Source organism: Rhodamnia argentea, chromosome 9 (genome assembly GCF_020921035.1).
Source record: "Rhodamnia argentea isolate NSW1041297 chromosome 9, ASM2092103v1, whole genome shotgun sequence".
In the NCBI taxonomy this organism is placed as follows: Eukaryota; Viridiplantae; Streptophyta; class Magnoliopsida; order Myrtales; family Myrtaceae; genus Rhodamnia; species Rhodamnia argentea.
The window spans coordinates 15,424,929-15,450,531 of record NC_063158.1 but is presented as its reverse complement, the minus strand read 5'-3'; the positions used below and the strand labels follow the sequence as shown (position 1 = coordinate 15,450,531).

Sequence of the window (25,603 nt, the reverse complement as noted above, 5' to 3'; positions counted from 1 at the left end):
GAGCTCGCCTAGATCCGAGCTTAAGCCTCACCGGGACACGACAGGTTGCCGAGCTTCCCCCCTTCACCAAAGCCTTGAATATCGACTTGTAGACAGAGAAGGGAGGTTGTAGACGGCGAAGGGAGGAGAAAGGAGGAAAAAAGAAAAAAAAGAAAAGAAAAGAGAAATTAAAATTAAAATTAAAATTAAAACACTTCATAAATTTTAAAAATTTGAAAAAATTAAAAAAATTGTAATAAAAAATTCACAGAATTTGTATTGTATGGTTTGGTTAAATATTTTTTTTAGCTGTATCATTTTTTTTAATCAACTTATAAGAAATAAGTATTGTACGATTTGGTTAAATATATAAATGTTTAAAAAGCATGGATCGAGTATGAGTTAGGTATGGATAATTGAATTTGCACTGGATTAATATAAGTCAAAAAGGATTAAATGGATCAATCCGACCCATCCATCCATTTGACACCCCTACTTTCAACCCAAAAAAAAAAAAACTTTGCAAGCGTCTTTCGTACGGTCCAATTTGTGCGTGCAATCAAACGAAGAAGACGTGGAACTTAGGGCTGAACCGAAGAAGGGGAATTTGGGGCTATTTGGTTCAATTTGGGGAAAACACACAAAAGACAGTCTCTGATCTACTGCTTCAATTTGAGGCAAGCTTTCAAAATTACATCGTTTTGCGTCACTAGAGGGGAACAAAACGGGGTTGCTATGCACATACAAAAGACTCAATTTAGTTTCCTCCCATAGGAGAGATAAACGAACGGGAAAAAGAAGAAGAAGCCGCCTCATCATTTTCCATCCATCAATTTTGATAGGGAAAAACTTGATTGCACTAATTCGGCAAACTTTAGGAACTCATTGCGTTTTATGAAAACATCGGTACTCAATGGCACTTTCATGAAAAAGTTTTAGAGTTTCTAGTGCACTTATCCCTTTCTTTGTGAAAGATTCGGTAAAGATTTTATGACAGATATCCTATTTTCGCCCAAATGCAGTCACATAAACTAACTAAATGATTTGGACCAAAAAAAAAAAAGAGTTAACTAAATGACAAAGATGACGTATATAAACCAAAAAAAAAAGGAAAAAGAAAAAATTGATTGAAACAAGAGTAGAAATGCTTCTGTTGGCAAATTGGATAACCCACAAGTGTAAACAAAACCAATTGCTGATCAATAACAATGGCATCCACAATATAATCGGCATAGAGAGAGAGAGAGAGAGAGTTGTACTACTTTTTCCTTAGTTTGGTCGGAGAGAGTCGTAATACATTATAAGGTGAACGACTAGAGAAGACTTCATAGCTTCCAGTAGAATGTTCCCCTCTGATATATTAAGCGTTACTTGGTTCGGAGTATGTGGGAGACATTGCCTCTGCATGTTCAATTACTTCCCTGAGGGCAGTAGGTCCTAAATGCTTGAGAACCTAGCACAAAAACAATTTCAAACAACACCATCAAAAGAAGTCTTCTACAGAATCACAGAGGATCCCGAATATTGAGAGCGAGAGAAAGAGAGAGAGAGAGAGTAACCTCATTTGCATCGTTGAAGCTACCGCTGTCATCCTTTTTCGGCCAATTTACCTTCCAACATCTGAACATTCAGAATACAAAAGGAGTAATTTTTCCAGGTGAAAACAGGAACGGATACGGTTGGCACAAAGAGGCAGTTTCCACGGCCGAAACCTTGTAAACTTCTGGTCTCTAATGGATAACCTCAGTGTTAAGCCGAGGCTTGCCCCGAAGACAAAGCAGTAACTAGTAACTACTGTGCAATTTGTGGCATTGCACACACTTGTTCTTGTTCACTAGATAACTGCTCATGCTTTTCTTCTTCTTTTTAATAACATCGGTGATTCGGCAGGGTCAGCATTTTCACCATTTAGATAGCCTCAAGAGGGTTGCACTAACACAAATAATGGCAATAGATTTCTACCAACCAGTTTTTACTTATCATAATATGCAAACTAAGGACGCATTAACCGTATGAATTGTAAGTAAGACGAGTAGTCAGTCAAACAACTTTGACCTTTGTTTTCCAAGGCGCCTTGCAAGCTCCTCTGCCAAAGCTTGACCAGGTGCGTCGCCATCAGTTGCCAGGATTATTCGAGAAGCCTGAGATGTTATAGAAAACAGAAACAAATACATATGAAGCAATCTTTTAGGAATGAAAATGTGCACAAGAAAGGCATGCACGGGGTTTACGCACCTTATCCAAGTAATCCTTGCAGTTCCATAAGTATTGAAAAGCCTTGTCCTATCAACATTCACATGAACAGCAGAATGAGTAACAAATAGTTAACTAACTGTGATAATCAAATTCCAGCAATGAAATGCGCAACCAAAAGTACGCAGCATTGCAGGATATTAAAGGGAAACAGCGGTGTCGACAGTAGAAAATCTTTTATTCTCTGATGGTGGAACCCAGACTCACACGAACATTCATACATACTTCATCAGTTGTATGGCCTCCACCTATCAGAACTAATGCAGATGGAAATAGAAATCACCACTGCCAGATTTAAAGCTGTACGATTATCCGATGCGACGAAGCTACAGCTTTTACACTACCTTCGGAAAGGAAGTTCTCATTCAATTGCCAAACTTTCTGCAATAAGGTCAACCAAAAGGAGGAGAGAGTAATTGAAGAAATCCTTCTTTTCTTGTCTGCAGCAAGTGAATGCCCTATTGACTTAGCGGATTGGTAATTTGGGGATAAGTACACATGAGTACCATAACTTGTATACGGCGTTCACTTGAGTGCCATAACTTTCAAAACGTTTACTTAGGTGCCATAACTTTCAAAAATCGTTCACTTGAGTGCCATGTTGGAGCAAAATCGTTCACTTGAGTGCTACAATAACTTTTACAGCGTATCACGTTAGCTTTCCGACGTGTCACATCATCTTCCCAGCGAGCCACGTAAGCTTTCTAGCTATCACGTCAGCTTTCCGGCTGCCACATCAGCTTTTCCGTCGTTCACGTCAACATAGCACTCAAGTGAACGATTTTTGAAAGTCATGGCACTTAAATGAACATTTTGAAAGTTATGGCACTCAAGTGAACGCCGTACAAAAGTTATAGCACTTCTAGTATACTTTTCCCAGTAATTTGCTATGTTATTGTTCTCAGCATCAATTTCCATGCAGTAATTTTGTTGGTCAAAGTCTACAAGGCGAGGGCGAAGGCAGTGACTAAAGTCTGTAATCAAAGGCACCAAGAGGGTGCCAAACCCATCTATCAAAGGAGCTCAAAACTAAAAGACAAGGCATCTACAATGTCACCTAAAGCATTTCCACAGATAAGCTTTCTATAATTAGAAAAAATAACCATCGCCTCTCATTCAAGAGTTCACTTGATAAGAGATGGTCAGTGGTGGAAAATGGAAAGACCTAAGTTTCGGCATGTTAAAGTGTGAACTTTAAATTAAAATCAAAATAGGATATGCCTAAAACAAGTAACCAACCTTGTCCGGAGAAGGCAATTGTTTGTCGGAAACTTTACATGGGGCGCCGCTAGGAACACTTACACAGTTTATAAAGCCAGCTTCCTCCATTGAGAGCTTATCAATTTCACCTTCAACCTATAACAGACATTCAGATATGAGAGAGAGAGAGAGAGAGAGAGAGGGAGGGAGGGAGGGAGGGAGGGAGGGAGGAAGGGAGGGAGGGAGAGGGAGGGAGGGAGGGAGGGTAAGAAAAAGTTACAATGATGATTTCATCTGCTTCTGATATGTCATCTAGTCCATAGAATGCCTTAATGACACCCTTCTCCTGAAAGTCCATAGCAGAAAGACAACTCTTGTAAGAAACTTCCAGAAATTTCTTAAATTGAAATAATGAAGCATGGCCAGATGGAAACTGATATGCGGTATTGGCAGAAAGGTCCATTGTTGAAACATGAACATATTATTGATGCAGATGAAAAGATCTGTCTAGCCTCTAATGAAGGCCACATAGAGTTCTAAACATATGAAATACCATGTGATTCGGACTAGAAAATAGGTTTCTGATGCTCGTATGCATCTTATTTCAGGCTTGTCCATCTAGAAACACAGATTGAGGAACTAAGTAAACCAAATATTGAGCCAATACCAGTACATGATATATATGTACACATTAGACATGCATACTTTCTCAGATGCTTTACCATTTCACCAAAAACGTATGGTTGTTTCTATTAAACCGTTAAACCATAAATGATTTCAATCAGAAGCAGTACTACATAAACTGAAGAGATGGTATGAGCGGGTATTGAGTTGATTTGTTAACTATGGGCCCAATATCCACAGCACATCCATGTCATGTCACCTTGACGAATATACAAAAAATGCTTTTCCTGGTTCTTCAACAAATGCAAGTAAAGACGATCTTTGTCAGCCCCGACAAACCAGTTTTGGAGCTAAAAGAAGTTGCAGAAATTTAAAGAAGTTCAAAGGACTTGATTGGAAAATCTATGGAACCAAGGCATAGAATTTTCTCACAGCCTGTAGTGATTTATATTATCACAAATATGTGGCACCAAATTTCACAGTTGCTGTTAATATCAGTGGTTTTCCATTTCACTCTTCAGTGATTTACTTCTCAGTCTTCAGAAGAACTAAACTTGCATCCATAAGCAATCCCACTTCTTCAGTTCAAAATACCAAAACATATTTAAGATGCATGCTGGAATATTATTACTCTTAACCAAAATGTCCTTACAATACCGAGGCAAGAGAATCTACCTGTCGAAATTTCTTGTCCAAGGTCCGATACTTGCAACTCACAATTTGTCCTTTCCTTTTGTAAGTAAAACAAATTTCACTCTGGAAGAAAGTTTCAAAGTGGTTAGTCTGATCTGATACTCATTTCAGATCAGAAATACACATTAAAACTGCTATCTTCTGGTTTCTTAAAAGAGCATTATAGAAAGTGTGACTAAGACCGCGGAAGATTACCACCCCATAAAAACGATATCAGTATCTACGCTAAGTCTACGCTGATACAATATCTCAATCTAAAGTCCGTTGTTCCGTCGTTATAAGTAAGAGGCAAACTCCACAAGTAGCATGTGAACATGTTGGGGATGGTAAAAATTTTCTATCAAGCACAGCATCTATTAAATCCTAATTAATCAAGTAAAAGCAGCCCTTTTTTTCTTTTGACAAATAGAAAATTCTGGATCCATTCGGTCGAATCCGAATCACATTGCAAGTCATAGCGGAAGCAATTACGATAGGAAACCTGTTTGCCTGATACTTGTTTGACTCCATTTCTTTGAAGAGTTTCCTCCAATATTTTTCGTTCCGCAAAGTAGCCAATAATCTGAAGGGGACAAAATCTCATAAGTTAGTAGCACTCTTCAGTACAAAAATTCTACCCACGTATCAGAGATAAGCACCAAAGCCAATTCAACTGATCTAAGAACATGATGAATGCTTAAACTCTTAAGCAATGGCTGCAATAATAAGGAACCGAAAAAAGAAAAGAACAAAGGAAAGGCTTGTCATTTGTGAATAAAATGCTCCTACTGACAGCATCTATCCACTGGGAAGATGTTTTGCGCAGCATGCTAGCAATTAGTGAGGAATTTGAGCTAGCTACAAAAGTCAAAGTTCTGTGCAAACACATTATGTCAAAGTCTCGGAAGACAATGAGGAAAGTAAATCAAGTTATTGGCATGTAAACTATGCTCAACTCCATTGAAAAAAGGGTGCACAAATATGTGTTGATCATGTTATTAAGCAAGACAACTTCACAATTTGACCTTAAATATTAGCCGTACAATGTACCATATAGGCGCAGGTAACTTTTCTGCATACTAATTTGTTACCTGCAGTAAGATATATCGCTCGTACCCTCATCAATAGTGGTGACCTTGACTTTCTTTAAAATGAGCAAAAATTGTTCACGTACTAAACTCTACATTCTGACCAGTTGGGAGCTACAACTAATTAGGTGGTAATTGCTGTTGAAGAGATATTATTCTAATTTACAAATACATGTGTGAATAAATGATCTCTTGCTTATAACTTTCGATGATAAAATCCTTCTTTTCAATAAATAAAATGTACGACTGATGGAGAGATCTCGCATTTGGAGCGCATGATGATTGTTATTGGTAGCTGAATCAAGGCTAGCTGATGTAAATGCTTTCACAAATCCAAAGGTTGCATGTTATAAACAATCACTCTGGTGAGATTTTTGAATCCATCCATTCAATTGAGTCACCTTTCCAGAACCCAAAGAGAAGGCGAAAGATTCCATTCTCCAAATCTTTCCTCTGCAGTTCTTACAAACCAGAGCCCTAACTTACATTACAAACCAAGCATGTTACTTCAGATTCGGCTGCCTCTAATGGCCAGCAGGATGCAATGTCTGACATTTCAGATCAGTTTTCAAATGCCACAAAGCACAAGTACTCATAATGCAGGTTTGGTGATAATTAACAAAAGACAGACAATCTTCCCTGAAAGCTAATAGAGATAATTGAGCATGCCAAATTGGGATTAACGAGCGTACCTCATCGCTTAAGGGTTCCAACCTTAGGCTCTCTTCTGTCATGTCTACAGCGGAACCGACCTCTATGGCTGCGTAGTCTCCATCACATGATTTTCCACTGTCTGCAAAGGCATAGATGAGAAGTCACTGTTGGTTCCAACTCCAAGCACTCGTATTAATACTTCACAAACTCATGGCAATCACATTACCTGACCGCACTCCATTCGGAAGCACCTCCACATTGCCAACTCCCTACAAGACAGGTACACAAGCAAAATCCCAATGACTAGAACAACAAACTCATAGAATCAACATGCCCGCTTTGGACAATATGGAGGCCTCAATCATAAAGAGGCACAAAGCACCAACATGCTCGGAATAAACATCCCCAACACAGGCACAGCGAAAGGAGTAACCTTTGGACAAACCAAGTTGCTGTTCAATCCAGGCCTGGTATGAGCCTCGCAGTCAATACCAAGAAGCTCCACTTTCTGCTCCAACTCTCTCAGTTTCTCCATATCAGAAGCCCTGCCCTCAAAGTGCTGCAGAAGAGCCGAGTAAGAGCCAGAACTCACAGCCCTGAAGGTGCTTGCAGACTCGTAGACGACACGAGTCGAGAGACTGAGACAAGAGAAGTACCTGTTGGTTTGCTCTCCGTCCTGGAACAGCAAAAAGTCCCTTGCCGGTTCAAAGTAGGAGAGGACTTTCAAATATCTTAACAGCCCTTGTCCAATTTGATTTAAAATATTTTGTTGCCTATGTTGGATAGAATTTTTAACCGAACGTGAATATTTGAGATTTAGAGCAATATCCAATTAGGATTCAGTTGTAAAATAAAAAATCATTATAATTATTAACTTGGACCTCAAGACTTCTGATTACTTTTCTAATTATTTTGATTTTTAAGGTTATTGATAATTGTTAATCCAATTCGCGAGACATTCGATTATTTTACCAATTATTCCCTCATTGCATTAAAAGAAGTTTAAGATAACTTCTTGAGAGTGAAGTTACTTGTAGTGGGAGGTGACTTCTACAGGGAGGTCCCGAGGGAGGTTACCTCAAAGGGAAGTTACTTCTAAAGGGAGGTTACTTCTTTAGCTTCTAGAGGAAGTTACTCAAGATGGAAGTTATAAAAGGAGATGAGCTACGTACTTTGAGAGTGTGTTCTCACTCTCCTCTTCTTCCTCTCCTCTCCTCTCTTCTCCATCAGCAAAACACGGAAAAGGAATCCATCGTTACTTTGAGAGGACAATCGGCATTTATATTGTGGAAACAAAATATTTTCCTTGTGATTATATTTGGACCATGCGTTGGGTCAAAGATTTGAAGATTTGACGATTCATCGACGGTGATTCAATCTATGAAATCTAGGGAATCTAGACCCAAATTTATGAAAATGAGGTTAAACTCGCCTAATATAAGCTTCTTCTGTTTTTGGGGATTTTTTGAAATTTTTCTTTTTTTTTTTTTTTTTTTTTTTTAATTTTTTGTTATTTATTTTATTATCTTATATATTTTTCTTTGAAAATGAGACAATCGTTCTGTTTTAGGTCGAGGAAAAATTAAGAGAACTGAAAAGAAAAAGTGAGAGATGTAGGACTTCATTCCGTTGTGTGATTTTCAAAAGTGATTCTTTTTTTCAAAATTATTATTATTATTATTATTGTTTTTGCTCCAAAACTGTTTTCATGAATAGAATTAAAATCAGAATCATTTACGTTACCAAATAGGATTCTCATCTTTTTTCTTTTTTTTTTGTTCTAGAGAACAAAATCATGGAATCAAAATGGTTACCATATGGGCCCTAAACATGATTATGGACCTGCATGAACATCTCACATGTTAGCTAAGTCAAGCTTAAAATTAATCTGAATTGTCTACAAAAAATTTTATTTGAAATTTGAAAAGAGAAGGTTCCGAAAGGATCTAGCATAACCAAGTCCCAAATTTCGAAAACTATGATTCATAGAAGTAATAATTCTTTCCTTATTTTACTTAGGTGTCTTACTGACTACAAAAAAAAAAAAAAAAAAAAAAAAAATATTAGTGACGACTCCATGATTAAATCTTTTGCATGTTAAATATCTAAAGCTAAGTTATAAATTAATATGGATTTGGGAGAGTCCGAATTAGGTTTAAAAACTTAATAATCAATTAGACTAAATGAAAGTTTAGTTCACAATAGGGTGACCCAGGCTCAACCAATGGGGTCAAGGGGGCTTGGGCACAACCGCCAAATACCCGAATACAGGTACCGAGGCCTAATTTGTGTAGACTCAAGCCTAGCTATCGATGGAAACAGGCTTGACCTTAATGGACTCAAGCATAACCGCCAAGGGTGCGGGCATAGGTACCGAGGTCCCAAGCTCGACCTTGGGGGACCCAACGACATAAGTGGATTAGTGCTTGACATCTGTGGACACGAGCTTGATTGCTGAGGACTCGGGCACGAACATTGGGGTCCCATGCCCAAGCTCTCCGAGGTTCTAGATCCAAGTACTGAGGTCTAGTTGTATTGTTGAAAAATGATTTTTAATTTCTAAAACATGAAATGGCTTTCCTGAATGTAATTATGATTTTTTGTTGATAATGAAAAGAATTTGCATTAATTCATTTTCTAAACTTTCCCTCATTATCTTGATGAAACAACATTGACCACGATTTCGAGTTTTCTCTAGAAAAAAAAAAAAACAAAAAAATGGGGCGCCATCTGGAGGTACCAATGTCACGTCATCATCGTAATTCCAATTTATTTGCACTATGATAGTGGTAAAAATTATTGTATAACTGATGTCATTATAGGTATTGGGGATGAGTGAGATAAGGTCTATTTGACTTGTCTTTTATATTCGGCTGTTTATATTTGACTGAAAGCAAAAGCCAATTTTTTATTTTATTTTCTTGTTCAAAATTTGATACATTATTTGAATCTCAAGATTAGTTAAAGAATGATATGTACATTTTGTGAAATTCCAGATAATTAAGATTTAAAAAAATTGCAGATAGAAAGTAAAAATCATTCAAAACAGTCTGTCTTCTTCTTCTATTTTGTTGAAAAAATTACCAAAAAATTCATAAACCTTTTGCACTAGCAACAATTCATTCCTTTTGGACACGCTTGGCTAGCCGGCGCCGACGTGACGTTGACATAGCAAATTTTAATAATATTTTCAATTTTTTAATAAATTTTCCTTTTTTTACCCCTTACACTTAGGGCCGGTGACATTGCCGGCACTTGGGGAGGGCCGCGACACCCTCGTCGGCCCGGGCGAGGGCGCGCGGCCCCTCGTCCAGATTTGGAGAGAGCCGCGGCGGCCTCACTTGCCCAGATCTGGTGAGGCCGACGCGGCCCTCCCGAGGCCAGTGATGGCCACCACGCCCATGCCGGCACTAAAGTGTAAGGAAATAAAAATAAAAAACAAATATTAAGAAATTATTAAAATATTATTAAAAATGCTCGGCTTGTGAAATTGCGAATCCGCCAAAAATCTTATGGGATCTTCTTTGTTCATAGGCCCGCTTAATCTATAATCATGGAACAGCTTGATGAATTGAAAATTTTCTTTTTGAACCAAATAAAAAAAGAAAAAAAAAGAAAGATTGTCTACAACAACGCTTTCTTTATTGGTTGGACAACATGAAAACTTTGTGTACATTGGGATAATTAATTATGAACGAAAGTGAAACTTGGTTGATTTGTTGAAAGAGAAGTTGCCGTTCATGTAACTAGTCCGGAGCATCCCGCCGGGGGCCTAGATTGAAAAGAATGCCGCGATGCAATTAGAGCGCCACGTGGATTGGCTAAGTGGGCACTTAAAACATTGTCTGCTCTCACCAAATTCATGGGTTCAAGCGCCACATCGACATCCACATTGGAAGAATTTTATCCACGTCAGACAAATACGTCGTCTCACAACTATGCCGGATGAACTCGATTTGATTTGATGTCGGAGGATTTCACTAGAAAACAAATTTAAATTACAGGATCCTAATTGAAAAAAAAATAAATAAAATCAACAAACAATATAATTTTCCCAATAATAAAAAATATATTCAGAGCGGGATATGAGAGAATGTTCCCTTTTGTGCTAGTCATGTGGCACTTAACTTTGCCTTTGTGATGATGACCATTTGGCAAGCCACATTGCATAATTATGCAACATGGTCCATATTCTACCGACGATCGTGAGTTCAGTGGTTTGTCAGCGCCAAACGTGCATTACTAATCAATTGCAAAAGAAAGCACGCTCAAATGTATTAAGGTACATCAAGCCATCAGGGCATTCAGATCCTTTTTTTTTCCTGAAAAAGATCCGAAATTGATGAGGTCTGCTTTGAGATTAAGGTACGTTTCCATATTTTAATAGGAGATTATATTATGCTTATTGGTATTAATACAGCTCAGCGTACGTTTTTTTTTTTTTTCATTATCTAAATTCGCAGAAGTTTTATCCGTGTGAGAATTGAAATGGTTATAAGCATATACAACCGATAAATAGAGAAAATGATATTATGAGTGATATAACTTTCTTATTGCGTTTAATTGAATGGCATAACTTTTAAATCGATTATTTTGAGTGTTATGATTTCGTATGATATTCACTTGAGTGCCATAAATTTTCAATTGAGAAAAGAGAAGGATTAGACGCAATTGCTTGCCAATCAAGTTGGAGAAGAGTAATGGATTTGGCATACATCTTTAATTATTTCCTAGAAAATAGATGTGAAAAGTTGAATCATTTATCTACCCATTTCATAACCTGCTATGAAGTTTAAGACTTTGCAAGTAGAAGTCGATAATTCGTCTGCTAGACGATTGCCCGGCAACGCGGTTGCTAAACCATCTAGTCCAATGATTTTCCTATATCTTGCTAGAAATCCTTTCCTTTCCACCACTGAAGCAAATGTAAGCCCTATCAAATAATGGTTGCGGAATTCGCAATGGCTTTTGACTTCCATTCCAATATTGCTCGCTGTGCTTGTAGTGTTAAGCTCCCTCAGGTAGTCCAACATATGAGCCAAATCCTTCTCATGGTTGCCTTGTAGCACCTTCAAGACTCTTTAAGCTTCGTTCTCCACGTTGACTCACAATTAATGATATGCACCCGAACTGTTCTCTCACTAGTCTCTTCAACTAAGGTGCACTGATTTTAAGAATTGCGTAAATGAGAGTCGTGAAGTTCTTCGGTGAGTACGACTAGACACTCTTATTCTAAAAAACGATACTGCACATGCACTCAACCTTGTACTTTTTGAAATGGAATGACCCGGTGTTGCTATCCAATTACAATTAGTCTGCGCACACCCACAGTTTACAAATCTAGTGGGAAAATTGTCAAATAAGTTTATGACTTTTTTGACAATTTTCCTCAAATCTAGTAGCGTTCTTGATGTATTTCAATGTCCTTTGCTCAGCCACATAATTTCTCAAAATTGCTTCTTTAAAATCAGCTGCATCATTGAATGTCATGTTGATGACGAGCACCGGATTGCAAGGATTTTAATCATATGGTCCTACTTGAAGCTACCTCCAAAGAAAACTGTGTTAAGAATTTTGTTGTCCAGGGGAAAAAAAAAACACAGGTGATGAGCACCATTTTTCTTTTAATAATGCACAACAAATAAAGCAACAGTTTCTGGAAATGGCATCGTTTTGCCGCATCACTAAAGAGGAACAAAACAGCGTTGCTACTTACATACTTAAGACTCAATTAAGTTTCCTACCACTAGGAGAGATAAATGAACAAAAACAAAGCCACCTCATCATTTTCCGTCCACCAATTTGGGTAAAAGACGGAAAGAAACTTGATTGCACTGATCCGACAAATATTAGGAATTGATTGCACTTTATGAAAATTTTAGAACTCGATGGCGCTTTCATGACAAGTTTTAGGGCTTCTGGTGCATTTGTCCCTTTCTCTTGTAAAGGATCCGGTCTCTAAACTAATCTTCCCTAAAGATTATAGAACAGATTTCCCATTTCCGTCCAAATGCAGTTACATAAGCTAACTAATGACAAAGATGACATGAATACAAAAGCCATCGAAAAATTGATGACGAAGAGCAGAAATGCTTCTGTTGGCGAATTGGATAGCGCATGAAAGCAGAAACAAAACCAATTACTGATTAATGACAACAATGGCATCCGCAATATCATAGGCGCGCACGCGCATGCGCGCACACACACACACACACACACACACACATATATATATATATATATATATATATATATATATATATATATAGAGAGAGAGAGAGAGAGAGAGAGAGAGAGAGAGAGAGTTGTAGACCATTATAAGGTGAAAGACAAGAGAAGACTTCATAACTTCCAGTGAATGTTCCACTCTGATATTTACATGTTAGTCGGTTCGGAGGATGTGGGAGACATTGACTCTGCATGTTCAATTACTTCCCTGAGGGCAGTAGGTCCTAAATGCTTGAGAACCTAGCACACAACAATTTTCAAACAACACCATCAATAGAAGTTCCCTACAGAATCACAGAGGATCCCAATATTCACTAATTATAAGAAGGGATAAGCATTGTGGAGCATAAACCCTCGAACGGCATACCTTTCAACACTTCAAAATTATATTTTTCTGCATGTACGATAGGTGTAATTGCAGTTTGCATCAAGCATTTACATAAATTGCACTTTGAATGGCATCAGCAAAACCATTACGATTACTAAAGTTCTGCATTCTACGTTGCATTGTTTACAACCCTGTACGAAACACGATCGACTCCTTGCCTTGCCATTAGTAGTGAGATTTAACTAGATACAGGACATGCAAGGACTATGTTGCTTATTGCCCAAGTTTCAGGATTCCCAAGAGTTGCCTAGACTTGTGGAACACGCATGCTCGACAGAACTGGCGCTCAGTAAACTCTCAATCCTCAACACGTGCTACTCTTTCTCTTGGTTAATTGATGAGGACAAGATGAAATGGTAACAGGACAAAAAATTCAGTTCTAGGCCTTGCCCCGGAGAGAGAGAGAGAGAGAGAGAGAGAGAGAGAGAGAGAATAACCTCATTTGCATTGTTGAAGCTACTGAAGTCATCCTTTTTCGGCCAATTTGCCTTCCAACATCTGAACATTCAGAATATAAAAGGAGTAATTTTTCCAGGTGAAAACAGGAACTGATAAAGTTGGTACAAAGAGGCGGTTTCCACGACCAAAACCTGCAAACTTCTGGTCATAAATGGATAACCTTTGTCTTAAGCCCAGGAATGCTCAAAGACAAAGCAATAACTAGTAGCTACCGTGCAATTTGAGATATTGCACATACTTGTTGTTCACTAAATAACCACTCATGCTTTCTTCTTTTTATTAATATCATTGGTGATTCAGCACAGTGAGCATTTTCACCATTTAAATAGCCTCAAGAGGGTTGGACTAACACAAATAATGGCAAAAGATTTCTACCTACCAGTTTACTTATCATAATATGCAAACTATGGTCACAGGCTATGCCAAAAAAAGGACCGGGTTAACCATATGAATTGTAAATAAGATAAGTAATCAGTCAAAAAACTTTGACCTTTGTTTTCCAAGGCGCTTTGCAAGTTCCTCTGCCAAAGCTTGACCAGGTGCATCGCCATCAGTTGCCAGGATTATTCGAGACGCCTGAGATGTTTTAGAAAGCAGAAAGAAATACATGAAGCAATCTTTTAGAGATGAAAATGTGCATCAGAAAGGCACACACAGAGTTTACGCACCTTATCCAAGTAATCCTTGCAGCTCCATAAGTATTGAAAAGCCGTGTCCTATCAACATTCGCATGGACAGCAGAATGAGCGACAAATAGTTAAGTAAGTATGATAACCAAAATTGGACCAAAAAAAAAAAAAGTATGATAACCAAATTCCAACAATGAAACGCAGAACGTAAAGTTAGTAGCAATGCAGGATATAAAAGGGCGACAGTGGTGTTGAAAGTAAACCCTGACTGACACCAACATTCATACATACTGCGCCAGTTGTACGGCCTCAACCTATCAGAACTAAAGCAGATGGAAATAGATCATCACTGCCAGATGTAAATCCATAATATTATCTGATGCGACGAAGCTACAGTTTTTACACTTCCTTCAAAAGGAAGTTCTCATTCATTTGCCAAAGGTTCTGCAAAAAGGTCTTCCATCTCATTTAAAAAGCAACTGAAACTTACTGAAACAGTAACGATTTTCTGCCTAATATCGCTGTCGGCACTCTTCAGCATGCCAATCATTGCAAAACAAGACCAATCGATTTGCTTCAGTGGTTTTTCTGATTCAAGACACTCAGGCCACATAGATTTACTTCATATGAGCTTCACACTATCAAAACTCACCCAGAAAGTCTCACACTATCGCAAGAGAGATGTGATAGGCGACCTTGACATGTCAACATATTTCTTGTTATAAGATGTTAAGACCACATAAACCTACTTCATATAAGCTACGCACTGCAAAAGCTGACCGAAAAAGTCTCAGGCTATGACAAGAGATGTGATAGGTGACACTGGCATTTCAAGAAAGTTAATTGCCAAACGAAGCTGTGCAGATGGTTTGGAGGAATCTTCCCCCATACCTGCCAACCGCCATTTTCATGATTTAGAATGGATTCATTGGATTGGATGTCCCTTAGTTACAGCGATGTCAATGAATAGTACTGCAAATAGGCAAGCACTCAAAGTTTCAGCAAGGTACTACAGGCCATTTGAGCATCAGATAGATAGGATAAGACAAGTAGCTTACAGGCACTAGTGGAAGCTGAATACTCCAGAAACCAAACCAGAAACAAAGCCATCAGATGCAAAGATTCCTAATGTATATCGTGTCAGAAGTATCCTTGCAGTATCGGTTGTTCACACAATAAACAGTGGAATATAGAGAACAGACCTCTTTATGTAATGGGATGAAACCCAATCTCAACCGCTACTTAGGATTGTGCTCATTAGCTGAAGAAATGAGTTGACCATTTTAGCTTTTGATCACATGGCCAATCCGAGGGAGAAGATTGAATACGTTACAAGTAAATGAAAGATTATATGGAATTTCTGTTGGTTTCACTCTTTTTTGATAGGTAAAAAGCAATTCGATTAGAGGACACCATTGGCTGCAAACCCATACACAAGAAAACCTCAAAGAACCAAAAAAGAAATCAGTGACAAGACAAAACGTGTACTACGTCAATCACAGTGCAGATCCATATGCATGTTTTCCCTATACCAAACGAGTAAAACTTTAACCCAACTTTCAAAAAATACAAAGGCGAAGGCTCTGCTTTTTCAAAGGCTCTCTTGCTCCGCTCATTCTGTATCAACCATAAACGGTGAGAGTAATTGAAGAAATCCTTCTTTTCTTGTCTGCAGCAAGTGAATGCCCTATTGGCTTAGTGGAATGGTAATTTGCTCGCTTGATGTTACTACTCTCAGCATCAACTAAAGCGTTATCTTGTCCATTTGATGGAAGGCATTCCGCTCTTATATTCACCAACTGCCATGTAGTAATTTTGTTGGTCAAAGTCTACAGAGCGAATGGCAGTGACTAAGTCTGTAATCAAAGGCACCAAGAGGGTGCCAAACCCAACTACCAAAGGAGGTCAAAGCTAAAAGAGTTGAGTTACAAGACAAAGCATCTATAATGTCAACTAAAGCATTTCCACACATAAGCCTTCTATCATTACAAAAAGTAAGCATCTCCTATCGTTCAAGAGTTCTCTTGTTCCGCACTTTTCATATCAACCAAGAAGCAGCAAGAGGGATAGAAGAATTCCTTTCCTAAACACGAGGCAAAACAGCCCCTACGAAGCCTATAATTCTTGCTCAGTAGAACCTCCAATAACCTGAGATAGTCCGATGCAGGCATAAGCGGTCTGGAAAAATGGAGGAGGAGATATCTCACAGTCTCTGCTTAAGATAGCATCTATTAACCGGCACAATCTTTCTTTTCTACAAGTTGTCTATGGTGAGAATATGTTCCCAAGTTGCCTCCTAAGCAAAATACGAGACTCTAGACGGTAGTCTTACTTTCCAAATATCTTTCAAAGGAAAAGCCTCTGTGCCACCAACAATCTTCTTTCGAATTAAGGAGGAACTTTTTCTAAACAATCCATGAAACTACAGTAGTTTATTTCTTTTTCATGTTTCTAATTCTTGAAAGCAGATTAATTGGCAGACTTTCAAAGTAGCCAGGAAGAGACGCAAAAAGATGAAAAAACTCTCAGGATCACAAGTGTCTTTCTTAGCAGTAGAGAGGTAATGGACGAAACCCGCCAGAATTGGAAAAAGCAGGTTGAAAAACTAAGCAAAATATGGAAACTCAATAAAATTTGATGTTCCTCAGGTTATATATTTATGGCCATTAAAAATATAAAGATGGAGAAAGCAGTAGTAGACTTTCACACTCCCGTCTGTAAAATCTAAGTTTACCACAAAAGGAAATGGGTCACTAGCAGACAACCAATAACAGGAGACTTTTACTTGATAAGAGATGGTCAGTTGTGGAAACTGGAAAGACCTAAGTTTCAGCATGTTAAAGTATGAACTGTATATTAAAATCAAAATAGGATATGCATAAAACAAGTAACCAACTTTGTCCGGAGAAGGCAATTCTTTGTTGGAAACCTTTACTGGGGCACCACTCGGAACACTTGCACAATTTAGAAAGCCAGCTTCCTCCAATGAGAGCTTATCAATTTCACCTTCAACCTATAATTGACATTCAAATATGAGTATGTGTGTGTGTGTGTGTGTGTGTGTGTGTGTGTGTGAGAGAGAGAGAGAGAGAGAGAGAGAGAGAGAGAGTAACAAAAAGTTACAATGACAATTTCATCTGCTTCTGATATGTCATCTAGTCCATACAAAGCCTTTTCGGTACCCTTCTCCTGAAAGTCCATAGCAGAAAGACAACTCTTGTAAGAAATTCCAGAAATCACTTAAATTGACAGAAAGGTCCATTGTTGAAACATGAACATTCTCTCTATGCAGATGAAAATATCTGTCTAGTCTCTAATGAAGGGCACATAGAGTTCTAGACATATGAAATATCATGTGATTCGGACTAGATTACAGGTGTCTGATGCTCGTATGCATCTTAATTTCTGGCTTGTCCAGACCTTTACATCTAGAAACAGATTGAGCAACTAAGTAAACCAAATATCAAGCCAGTACTTCGATATTAAATTAAGCAAGACTTTCAGCACCAATACATGATATATATATACACATCAGACATGCATACTTTCTCAGATGCTTTACCATTTCACCAGAAATATTTGATAGTTTGCATTAACCGTTAAACTATAAATGATTTCAATCAAAAGCAGTAACCAATAAACTGAAGAGACAGTATGAGCGGGTATTGAGTTCAATTGTTGACTATGGGCCCAATACACATCCATGTCAGGTCACCCTGACAAATATAACAAAAAAAAAAAAAAGAAAGGCCATAGGTTTTGAAGCACAATGGGTAATTACCAGAGTACACCCATTGGAGGTACCCAAAAAATGATTTCCTGGGTTCTTCAACAAATGCAGGTAAAGACAATTTATGTCGGCTCCGACAAACCAGATCTGGAGCTGAAAGAACTCGAATAAAAAAATTCAAAGAGTTCAAAGACTTGCTTGGAAAATCTATGCAACCAAGAAAAAGATTTTGCTCACAGCCTGTAATGATTTATTTATCCACAAACATGTGGCATCAAATCTCACAAATGCTGTTAATATCAATGATTTTCCTTTTCGCTCTTCAATTATTTACTTCTCGGCTTGCAGAAGACCTAAACTAGCATCCACAAGCAATCCCACTTCTTCAGTTCAACTAACCAGAATATATTTAAGATGCATGCTGGAATTTTATTACTCCTAGCCAAAAAGTCCCTACAACACTGAGGCAAGAGATTCTACCTGCCAAAATTTCTTGTCCAAGGTCCGATACTTGCAACCAACAAGTTGTCCTTTCCTTTTGTAAGGAAAAGAAATTACACACTGGAAGAAAGTTTCAAAGTGGTTAGTCTGATCAGATACTCATTTCAAATCAGAAATAAACATGAAAACTGTTATCTTCTAGTTTCTTAAAGAACATATTATCAGTACAGGTTGTAATAGGCGTGACCAAGACCATGGGAGATCACCTTACCATAAAAACGGTAGCAGTATAACTAAGCTAAGTCAGCACTGATACAACATCTCAATCTTAAGTCCATTGTTCCAGCATTGTAAGTAAGAGGCAAGCTCCACAAGTTGCATGCGAACGTCTTGGGGATGGTAAAATTTTCTATCAAGTACAGCATCTATTAAATCCTAATAAATCAAAATAGCTGCCTTTTTTCCTTTTGACAACTAGAAAACTCTGGATCCATTAGGTCTAACCTGAATCACATTGCAAGTCATAGCAGAAGCAATTAAAATGGGGAACCTGTTTGCCTGATAGTTGTTTGACTCCATTTCTATGAAGAGTTTCCTCCAAAATTTTTCGTTCCGCAAAGTACCCAATAATCTGAACATAACAAAATCCTAAAATAAGTAGAGCTCATCACAGGAAATTATACCCACATATCAGAGATAAACACAAGAACGAGTTAAACTGATCCTGAGAACATAATAATGCTTAAACTCATAAGCAACGCCTGCAAAGTGAGAAAAAAACAAAGAACCAAGGAAAAGCTTGTCATTTGTGAATAAGATGCTTCTTTACTAGTATTAACAGTATCTATCAGCTGGGAAAATGTTTTGCGATGCATGTTAGCAATTAGTGGGTACTTTGAGCTAGCTACAAAAGTCAAAATTTTTGTAAGGACAATAAGGAAGCACCATGCAAACACAATATGTCAAAATTTGGGAAGACAATGAGGAAAGTAAATCAAGTTATTGGCATGTACACTATGCTCAACTCCATTGAAAAAGAATCCACGAATATGTGTTGACCATGTTATTAAACAAGACAAAACACAATTTGACCTTAAAAATTAGTTGTACAATGTACCCTGATGAGGCTGGCACTTTTTTGCATACTAGTTGGTAGCATGCAGTAAGTTATGCCGCTCCTACCCCATCAATAGTAGCTTGACTTCAACTTTCTTTAAAATGAACAAAAAGTGTTCATGTTCTGAACTCTACATTCCAACCACTTGGGAGTTACAACTGATTATTAGGTGGTAATTGCCATCACTTGCCGACGTTGATTTTAAGGACAAATCCAAAGTCTACATGGATATAATTCCACGCTATGAGATCAAGGACTGAGGTTCTTTATCATTTCGTGCCCCATGCAAACATAAGATTTCTCAAGGTGGTCGCACTAGTGAAACTTGTGGAGTCATGTCAATGGGAATGTGTGCCAAACGACTTTTATTTTGTAAACAGTCAATGCCAATGTACAAAGTCTCCTCAAGACTTAGACATCAATATACAAAGTTTTGACTCTTCATGTGATAAATCACTTCAACAAAATTACCATGCCCACGACCCTTGATCACACTGTGATATGATGGCATATTACTGACCCAAAGTATCATTCTTAGTCCTCATACTATGTAGATCAGTATAACACCAACTCTATGAGTCTATTGTTCACAAACTTTGTAAGCAATTTTGGACGTGATATTGGGCTAGCACATCCAGAAACAACCAACACGGCTCATCAGAAGATAAAAGCAAACAAAAATGAACAATATAGCACACTTCAAAAAAATCAAGGGGAGAGAGAGAGAGAGAGAGAGAGAGAGAGAGAGAGAGAGGCCTAATTCATTTGACCTCACAACTGAAGTCTCAAACTCTCCAAAGTAAAAAGATACCCAGAGCCGATCATCATTAGAGACTCCATTGCTGTGGTTGTTGATGGCAAGTGATGCAGGCTAGGAGTTATCCACTTGTTTATATGTGATATCAGGCTGTCGGCCTAATGTGTGAATAAATGATCTTTTGCTCATAACTTTGATGATAAAATCATGCTTTTGGATGAAAATTATGCAATGGATTGAGAGATCTGGCATTTGGAGCACATCATGATTGTTATTGGTAGCTGAATTAAGGCTACCTGATGTATGCTCTCACAAGTCCAAAGCTTGCATGTTATAAACAATCATTTTGCTGAGTTTTTTGAATCCATCCATTCAATTGAGTCGCCTTTCCCAAACCCAAAGAAAAGGTGAAAGACTCGATTCTCCAAGTCTTTCCTCTACAATTCTTACAAACCAGAGCCCTCACTTAAGATGCACTGGGGTTTCAATATGTAGAAATCTGATGTATTGTCTACATTACGAACCAAGCATGTTACTTCAGATTCTGCTGCGTCTGATGACCAGCAGGATGCCACGTCCGACATTTCTCACTTGTTTTCAAATGCCACAAAGCACAAGTACTCATAATGCAGGTTTGGCGAAAATTAACAGAAGACCAGACACAGGATTATGCAGACAATTTTCCCCAAATGCTAAAAGAGATAATTGACCAGGCCAAATTAGAATTAATGAGTGTACCTTATTGCTCAAGGGTTCCAACCTTAGGCTATCTTCTGTCATCTGTACAGTGGAACTGACCTTTATGGCTGCATAGTCTCCATCACATGATTTACAACCGTCTGCAAAGGCCTAGATGGAAGTCACTACTGGATCCAACTCCAAGCACTCATATTAATGCTTCGCAAAATCATGACAATCCAGCAAGAACAATCACATTACCTGACCAGCCCATCCACATTCCATTCGGAAACACCTCCACATTGCGAACTCCCTACAAGACAGGTACAGAAGCAAAATCCCTATGACTAGAACAATATATATCACCCAGAAGAAACGTACATCAAATTTATAGAATCGACATACACACTTTGGACGATATGGAAAGAGAGACTTCTCTCAACTTTCTGTCCCCCTCGACACTGCAACGCAGGAAAAGATGAACGGAAATTGAAGCAGCACATGAAGTCACAAACCAAATTCCAATGGAAAGCACCAACATGCTCGGAATAAACATCCCCAATACAGGCATGGCGAAAAGGAATAACCTTTGGACAAAACAAGTTGCTGTAAAATCCAGGCCTGCTAAGATCCTCACAGTCAATACCAAGAAGCTCCACTTTCTGCTCCAACCCTCTCAATTTCGCCATACCAGCAACCCCACCCTCAGAATGCTGCAATCTCGCCTCTGTAACTACAATGTCAGCACCAATTCACGCCAAAAGAGCCCAGTAAGAGCCAGAACTCACAGCCATGAAGGTACTCGCAGACTCGTCGACGACACGAGTCGAGAGACTGAGGCAAGAGAAGCACCTGGAGGTGTGCTCTCCGTCCTGGAACAGCGGACGGAGCGACGCAGAGCTGCGCATGAACCTGAAGATCCATCGGGCTTCATCTTGACGAACATTCTGGGGCAAGAATTGAGATGGTGAGCCTGCGCGACACCGAAGGGCATTGTCCGCGTCTCGCATGGAGATTTTCTTTGTTCCGTTTTTGTGAGGAAATTTTCATTGGTCTAACTATAGCAACTTCTGCGAGAACATTTGTAATGACGAGCTCACTAATTACGGTTTTATGCACGCCTTGAGCACGTCACAATAATTATCTTATAATCACATATCTATATTTAGATCAAGATAGGAGAACTTTTAAATTTAAATTTAACTCTAAATTGAGAAAGAAGAGCCACAAAATTTGATCAAAATACTTCTAGATAATTTCACTATTGAACAAATTAAGAGAGGAGCTTCAAAGACGAGAGAAATTTTTCAATTTTATTAAAAGAAAAAATTACCCGCATCCCTTCTAAATAGCTTTCTATTTTTACCGAGCCGCTTCTTCCACACATATTACATTTCAGCATTTCCTTCCGTTGTGTCTTCTTCTGAACTTATTATCGATTATTATAATCTAAAGAAGCACTAGTTATATACTGAAGTAAAGAAATGTTAGCTTTATTTGCAAATGATTTACTTTCTTTTCTTAGATTATTCTTGTGATCTCAAAATTTTCGACTTTGATTTTTGGATCAAATTTACGAAAATTTACTTAAAAATGAAATATTCTAGTCAATGTATGCATTATACACAATGTACTCATGATCGCAACAATTCAAATTTAGATTATTCTCATGATCGCAAAACATAATAATTAGTTAGCTATCTACCAAATAAATTATTTTTCGAAAAAAAAAAAGCATACCGATTTTGTTCCAAATGGAGAAAGGAAAGGCAAAAAGCAAAACGAGAGAGAGAGAGAGAGAGAGAGAGAGAGAGAGAGAGAGAGAGAGAGAATTAATCTTAAATCAAGAAGAGTGCGCCCCTCATCTAACCTTAATAAATGTTGCTTGAGAGGAGCATGGGTAGTATTTCTCTAGCAAATTGAAACAAATAAAAAAAAATTGTAAGAAGTAATCTTAAATCAAGAGTGGGACCCGCAATGGATGAAATAGTCAATTCAATGTAAAAAGCAATGTCATGAGCCAATAATGGAGCAAAAATAGCATGGGCTTTTTTATTTTTTTTTTATCACTTTCCCTTTTATTTTCTTAAAGAGATGCATTAGTTGTGGTTTCATGCAATTATATTTAACGGGGTTAATATCACAAAAAATCCCAAACTGGTACGTCCGTAACAAAATTACCACAAATTAATTTTTTGACCACGAAAAACCTCAAACCGGTATACCAGTAACAAATCTACCATCCGTTAACTTCTATTAAATTTTCCGTTAAATTTACTGACGTGGATGACACGTCTGCCTTGGTACACCGACGTGGACTAGGTCCACATGGAAATAACTTGATTTTTTTAGTAAATAATAAATTAGGTTTTTTTCATAAGAAATACTAACTTAATTGACGTTCTTAAGTTAACTCATTTTCTCTCCACACAAAAAAACCCTAGCCCCCGGGTTCATCTTCTCCAACATTCCCTTCGACGAACGAGAGTATTTCGACAATCCAAACTCCTCCATTCCACATCGCCACAAGCTCGGTTCATCTCTTCCCATCGCCACCTCCGCCTTGCTCGGTTGCGACCTTGGGTGTATGTCATATGTTTCATTTTGTCAAGGTAGGAAAACGAGATTCCTCCATTCGACGCCACGTTCGAGACTCTGTGCTTCCAAGAACCCTTCAAAACGCATATTTGGTTGCTTCGTTTGTTATTGATTTGTACCAAACTTGGCCCTACATGATTTACTGCTTGTCCGGAAATCTACGTGCTTAGGAATTGCTCTTGCTATGTTGGGCGTTCATGTTAGTTCTTGTCCTCATTGTGTGTCGAAATTATAACATGAAACTTAAATGTGAATGGTATGATTGATTCGTGCACCACATGCTCGATGAAATGCCGGAACCAGATTCACTTGTGTTGGTCACTAATTTCAGGTTTATTTTGAGTGTGATTCTACGTGACTTATATGAGAATTCACTTTTTTGCTTGTATATAGAACTTGAAAAATACCAAGTAGCTTGTTTGCAGAACTCGATCTTCTCATCTCCTTTGTCAAACTTGATCATCCCATATTTGCTAGTTATGTGTGAGAGATTTTCACAAAAATAATTAATTTTTTTGTTGTTTTCTTGCAGATGTCTAATGAATTTTCAATTACACTTAACCTGGGTGGAATTATGGAGTTTGGAGCCATCATTTGCTAATGATATATATGCTAGTTTTTCGTGATGCCAAAGTAAATGTTGATATGGTTTGTCTTCTTATAGGTCCTACAAGGATATGGATTATATGTATCCGAAGCCACAGGAAATTCATATTTGAGGGTGAACATTTATTTTTCTTAAGGAAAATTTAATATACTGTGACTAACATAATAACATAATATTTTTCCCTTAATTTTAGATGCCTGGCAATAACATAGTGTAAGAAATTCGTCGAGGTGGTGCAAATCATATAGTAGATATTTCAAGCCAAGTTTATGGACCCTCTCAAACTCAATAATCTCAAAGTGAAGCAAGGCAATGAATCCGGTGGAAGAGTTGGATGTCTAGTGCAAAGCTTGTCTTGTAAAGCTTGTTCAAGTCTAGTATATATTGAACTTTTTTTGGATGGTAGTGATATGGAACATGTTTTTGGACCTCTGTTGTCCGGTGTAGACTCTGCCTCTTTTGGGTTGTTAGCTGGTTGGATGTTTGGTGTAGAGGCTATTTTGTAAAGCTTGTTCAAGTCGGATGTAAAGACTATTTTGTAAAGCTTGTTCAAGTACATAGAACATGCTTTTGGACCTTTAGCATGTAAAGTATATTTTGTAAAGCTTATTCAAGTATATAAAACATGCTTTTGGACCTCCAGTGGAGGCCGATGCCTTTATTTAGTTGTCTCAAGTGTGGGGTTGTTTTCATTTTGAGAATAACTTCATGCTGTGGCATTTCCCATGCAAGCTTTGTGGCTTTAAACGTGAAAAAAAAAAATTGGCTTTAAATGTTAAACGAAGGTAAATTTTACGGATGACGATCACATTATGGTGCACTTTTTTATTTGTCAACGCTTAGATGCACTTGAAAACAATCAATATGTCCAAAATAACATCCAGGATGTGTCTCACAAAGAAATTAACAAAAAATTCGCAAAGTATACAAAAGTGTAAGGGTAAATCTGTCATATGTGTACCGGTTTGGGGTAAATTTGTTACAAATATACCAATTTGAGATATATTTGTCACAAATGTACTAGTTTAGGGTAAATTTGTCACAAATATACCAGTTTGGGCCTTTTCGTGCTATTAATCCCGTGAGATTTCCACGTAGATTTAGTCCACGTCGGCGTACCAAAGCAGACGTGTCATCCACGTCAATAAATTTAACGGTGAAATTTGACGGAAGTTAACAGAGGGTAGATTTGTCACGGGTGTACCGGTTTAGAGTTTTTCGTGGTAAAAAAATTAATTTGGGGTAAATTTGTCACAGATGTACCAATTTGGAGTTTTTTGTGGTATTAACCCTATTTAACGAAAATTTCAAATAAAAGCTTGAAGTGAAAGTGTTTTTTTTTTTTAAAGAGTTAATACTACGAAAAATCTCGTACTAGTATACTTGTAACAAACTTACTCTAAATTATTTTTTTAACTACAAAAAATCCCAAACGGGTACATCTTTGACAAATTTACCTCAAATTGTTTTTTGACCCAAAAAAATCATAAATTAGTATACA

At 37.8% G+C, this 25,603-nt stretch overlaps 1 protein-coding gene and 1 long non-coding RNA gene across 8 annotated transcripts; one reads left to right on the top strand and one right to left on the bottom strand.

Moving 5' to 3' along the window:
- Window positions 1–1,266: 1,266 nt before the first annotated feature.
- Window positions 1,267–21,984, bottom strand: LOC115756005 (primase homolog protein). 7 transcript variants are annotated; one of them, XM_030695668.1, is made up of 13 exons: window positions 21,750–21,984; window positions 21,485–21,630; window positions 21,303–21,358; window positions 21,159–21,210; window positions 20,958–21,068; window positions 18,896–18,976; window positions 18,385–18,465; window positions 17,298–17,363; window positions 17,071–17,187; window positions 14,214–14,261; window positions 14,036–14,121; window positions 1,539–1,599; window positions 1,267–1,432 (listed from the first exon to the last, which is right to left on the bottom strand). In XM_030695668.1, the coding sequence occupies exons 1-13, from the start codon at window positions 21,889–21,891 to the stop codon at window positions 1,340–1,342; spliced, it is 1,140 nt and encodes a 379-aa protein (XP_030551528.1). In that variant the 5' UTR covers window positions 21,892–21,984; the 3' UTR covers window positions 1,267–1,339. The 7 variants fall into 7 exon arrangements, with proteins under 7 accessions (XP_030551528.1, XP_030551529.1, XP_030551525.1 ...); XM_030695669.1 differs by lacking the exon at window positions 14,036–14,121 and adding an exon at window positions 2,035–2,120; XM_030695665.1 differs by lacking the exons at window positions 14,036–14,121; window positions 14,214–14,261 and adding exons at window positions 2,035–2,120; window positions 2,215–2,262.
- Window positions 7,520–13,512, top strand: LOC125316587. The gene is made up of 4 exons (XR_007199715.1): window positions 7,520–7,530; window positions 11,164–11,167; window positions 11,870–11,873; window positions 13,256–13,512. It is a non-coding gene; the product is annotated as an uncharacterized LOC125316587 (long non-coding RNA).
- Window positions 21,985–25,603: the final 3,619 nt, after the last annotated feature.